The following is a 3,318-nucleotide window of genomic DNA, read 5'->3' on the forward strand; positions in this document are numbered from 1 at the left end:
GGCACTAATGCACCCCCATACCATCAGAGAGGCAGGCTGACCTCAGAACAGCTCTCCTCTTTGGTCCAGAGGAGACACATCTGTTCACATCTGGCTTCTTCTCTGCCTGATAGAGCTTTAAGCAGCGTTTGTGGACAATGATCTGTGGAAGTGTTCCTGAGCAGAACCAGAACCAGAGTTGACCTTTGACCTCAGAGATCAGATCTGGAGATGATGGGACAAAGACGGGTGAACCTCTGCCCATCTTTCCTTCTTTTTATCCTGCAGCTAATTAACCTAATTAGTGATAAAATCCTCCTCCAGATGTTTCTTATTCGTACCTTTTAGTTTTCAGCTTTTTTAACGGTCCTGGATGGGGGCAGATGTTGCTCTAAAACCTGGACTAATGCACCCCCATACCATCAGAGAGGCAGTGTGACCTCAGAACAGTTCTCCTCTTTGGTCCAGAGGAGACACATCTGTTCACATCTGCCTGATAGGGCTTTAAGCTTTAACTCCTCCACAGTTCCTTGGTCTTCATGATCTCCTGCTGAGAGGTAGACCTTCCTGCTCAGAGACCGTTGTTGTCAGAGCAGATGAACACTGAGAATATCTGACCGGCTCGGCTCGTCTGCTCCAGTTTTAATCCCTAAGCGCCTTTTTTTTTTTAAACCCAACAGGATCCAAAGGAGCGGCTGGGTTGCCAGGTCCAGATGGGCTTCACAGACATCAAGTCGCACACGTTTTTTCGCAGCATAGACTGGGAGCAGGTAAGAGCTGAACGGGTTAGGAGCCGTGTTTTCCTGCCGCTTTAATGTGTCCAAATCTGTACACTCGGTTCCATCCATCATGAGTCACTGCATTACAGCAGCTGAGCGGTAAATTAAATAACATCCATCGTTCTGCTGGGAAGCAGGATCCAAGTAAACAGTAGTCGACATTAAATGCAACCACCTGAATTTAACATTATGGCTCGGCAGGAGGCTGAGACCCCGACGAGTCTCTACATGTTGCCCAATCTTTCTGTTGGTGTTTCTGCAGTTACCATAACAAGGTGCATCTTCAGGATATTCATACTTGGCAACATTTGGAAATGTCAGAGTGGGACAACATAGACACACATTCACATTTTAAGTCTTACATTATCTGTGTTTAAGTCTGTCCGCCCAGATATATACAGTTGTATATAAACAGCTGATCCTGTCTTTAAAACATCCCTCCCAGAAATCCACACAAACATCACAGATTCAACAGGATTTCCCTGAATTCTGATCAATTAATTTAACGTGCTCTCAAGTTTGGATCTTTCTCTCCATCCTCTCAGCTGTTAGATTGTAAATACTGATCAGTAAACAGCTGGAACTTATTTATTAGCTAACCTGAACATTTCCAGGCCTCCTCTTGATGCTCAGACACAACTTCCTGCTGTCTTTCCACCACTTCCTGCCTCCATCTTTATCTTTCTGCCTCTCCATCTTTAGCTCTCTGTCATCAGATGATGGGAGATTGACAGCTGTCAGTGCTTGGGGAAGTGGGCGGGGCTTACGGTACGCTGCAGAATGAGTGCTTTCTCACATTTAGCCGCCAAAGTCACCAGATTTGTTGCGAGTTGCTTTAAAAAAATGCTAGAGGGATCTGAAAACTTGCTAAATATAGCGTTAAAGTGACAAAAAGGTTGTGTGGCGTGTGAGGGCCAAATGCGGGACTTTTGGCAAGTATGGATATTCTCCGTAAACATTTCCTTGTTAGGTCTCCTTCACTGCGGCGTCAAAGATCTGCCAGAACATGAATGATTCTTGCAGGATCTCGTTCAGATCTTTGCACGGTGGGCAACCTTTGTTATGAGTGAAAGGTTCACGAAACTTCTGGTGGTGGCATCCATGACGTGATGACACGCAACAGTCTGGTTTTGGTCCTTGATGGTTTGAAACTGGAGCGTCTCCTCTGCCCTGAGAGTCATGAAAACAACGTAGCACCAACGAGATGACTCGTACGAGTCAAACGCCGTTCCACCTGCTTTAAATGGACGACTTGTTGCCATGCTTCTGGAGAACTTGATGAGTTGTTGAGGAGGTGATTAAGTCGTTTGAATCAGGCGTGTCGGAGCAGAAAGACCTAAAACTTCCAGGACAGCGGAGCCTTGAAGCCTGGAGTAGAGCGTGGGGAAATAACACAAACATCCTTGGCGAGCGCCGGGAGCGTATCTGCATCGTGATGGCCTTCACACTGAAGGAGGTTTTCCATATTTGCCACAATACAGTTCTGTTGTAATGTAGTGGATGTAGCGTTCGATCCAAGGAAGGATGGTTCAAGATATTCTAGATTATTTTTGGACTGATAAGAGCAAAATGGTGTCATCGGCAAAGAGGAGAACACTGGGTTTCTGATTGTTTTATGACAGAAATGACTGAAAATGCAAATATGGATCGATTAAATCAAGCAAGATTCAAAGACCTCCTCCCCTTCCCTTCTCCTGAGCACGTTCAGGCCAAATAAAACATCCTGTCATATAAAAAAAGAAACGGGTAAAGAAAAGAAACTTTATCGATCACCTGAGGGAAATTAGTTTTATGAATAAACGGGAACTATTAAGTAAACTTTGATGAAGGCGACGCAGCAGATAATCCATTCAGCTCTGCGGCTTCCTGGCTGCTTCCCGCTGCTCACAGTTGATCTGGGGTTTGACTCCACAACCTGACACTTCATCTAAAAACAACAAAGCCTGCACGCCCACAGCTGGAGCGAGCACGGCTGTCATTACCCATTCAGAACCGCCTTCATCAGCCTCGACGCTGCGTGTCTGCTGAATATACAAACATGGCGGAGCTCACACTCTCCTGTAATGATCCGAACAGGCACACGAGCGAGGCGAGGTGGGGCCTTTTGTTTGTGTTACACTCGTGAATGTTGTGTGTCGACTCGTTCTGCGACAAGCTGAATGAAAGTGAATTTCTAATCACAGACTCAGACACATTCGCTCTGCGTGCGTTTAAGTTGAAGTAAGTTAGTTTAGTTCTTAAGTTTTTATTTAGGGAACCAGTGAGAAGCCAGGACGGAGACCAGGACCTGCCTCAAATTGGTCATGGTGTCTCAAACCCATCTCACATTGATCATGAGTGTCTCAAACCCATCTCAAATTGGTCTTAGGTGTCTCAGTCCCATCTCAAATTGGTCATGGGTGTCTCAAACTCATCTCAAATTGGTCATAGGTGTCTCAGTCCCATCTCAAATTGGTCATGGGTGTCTCAAACCCATCTCAAATTGGTCATGGGTGTCTCAAACCCATCTCAAATTGGTCATAGGTGTCTCAAACCCATCTCAAATTGGTCATGGGTGTCT

At 45.7% G+C, this 3,318-nt stretch overlaps 1 protein-coding gene across 2 annotated transcripts in view; it reads left to right on the forward strand.

The window, feature by feature from the left end:
* prkcz (protein kinase C, zeta) overlaps positions 1-3,318 on the forward strand; it is an 88,985-nt gene that overhangs the window by 67,023 nt on the left and 18,644 nt on the right. For both annotated transcript variants that reach the window (XM_037976973.1, XM_037976974.1), the window contains exon 15: positions 660-749. In XM_037976973.1, the coding sequence (XP_037832901.1) occupies positions 660-749 (90 nt within the window). The remainder of the gene's footprint in view (positions 1-659; positions 750-3,318) is intronic.

This window comes from Kryptolebias marmoratus, linkage group LG8 (genome assembly GCF_001649575.2).
Source record: "Kryptolebias marmoratus isolate JLee-2015 linkage group LG8, ASM164957v2, whole genome shotgun sequence".
NCBI classification, from domain to species: Eukaryota; Metazoa; Chordata; class Actinopteri; order Cyprinodontiformes; family Rivulidae; genus Kryptolebias; species Kryptolebias marmoratus.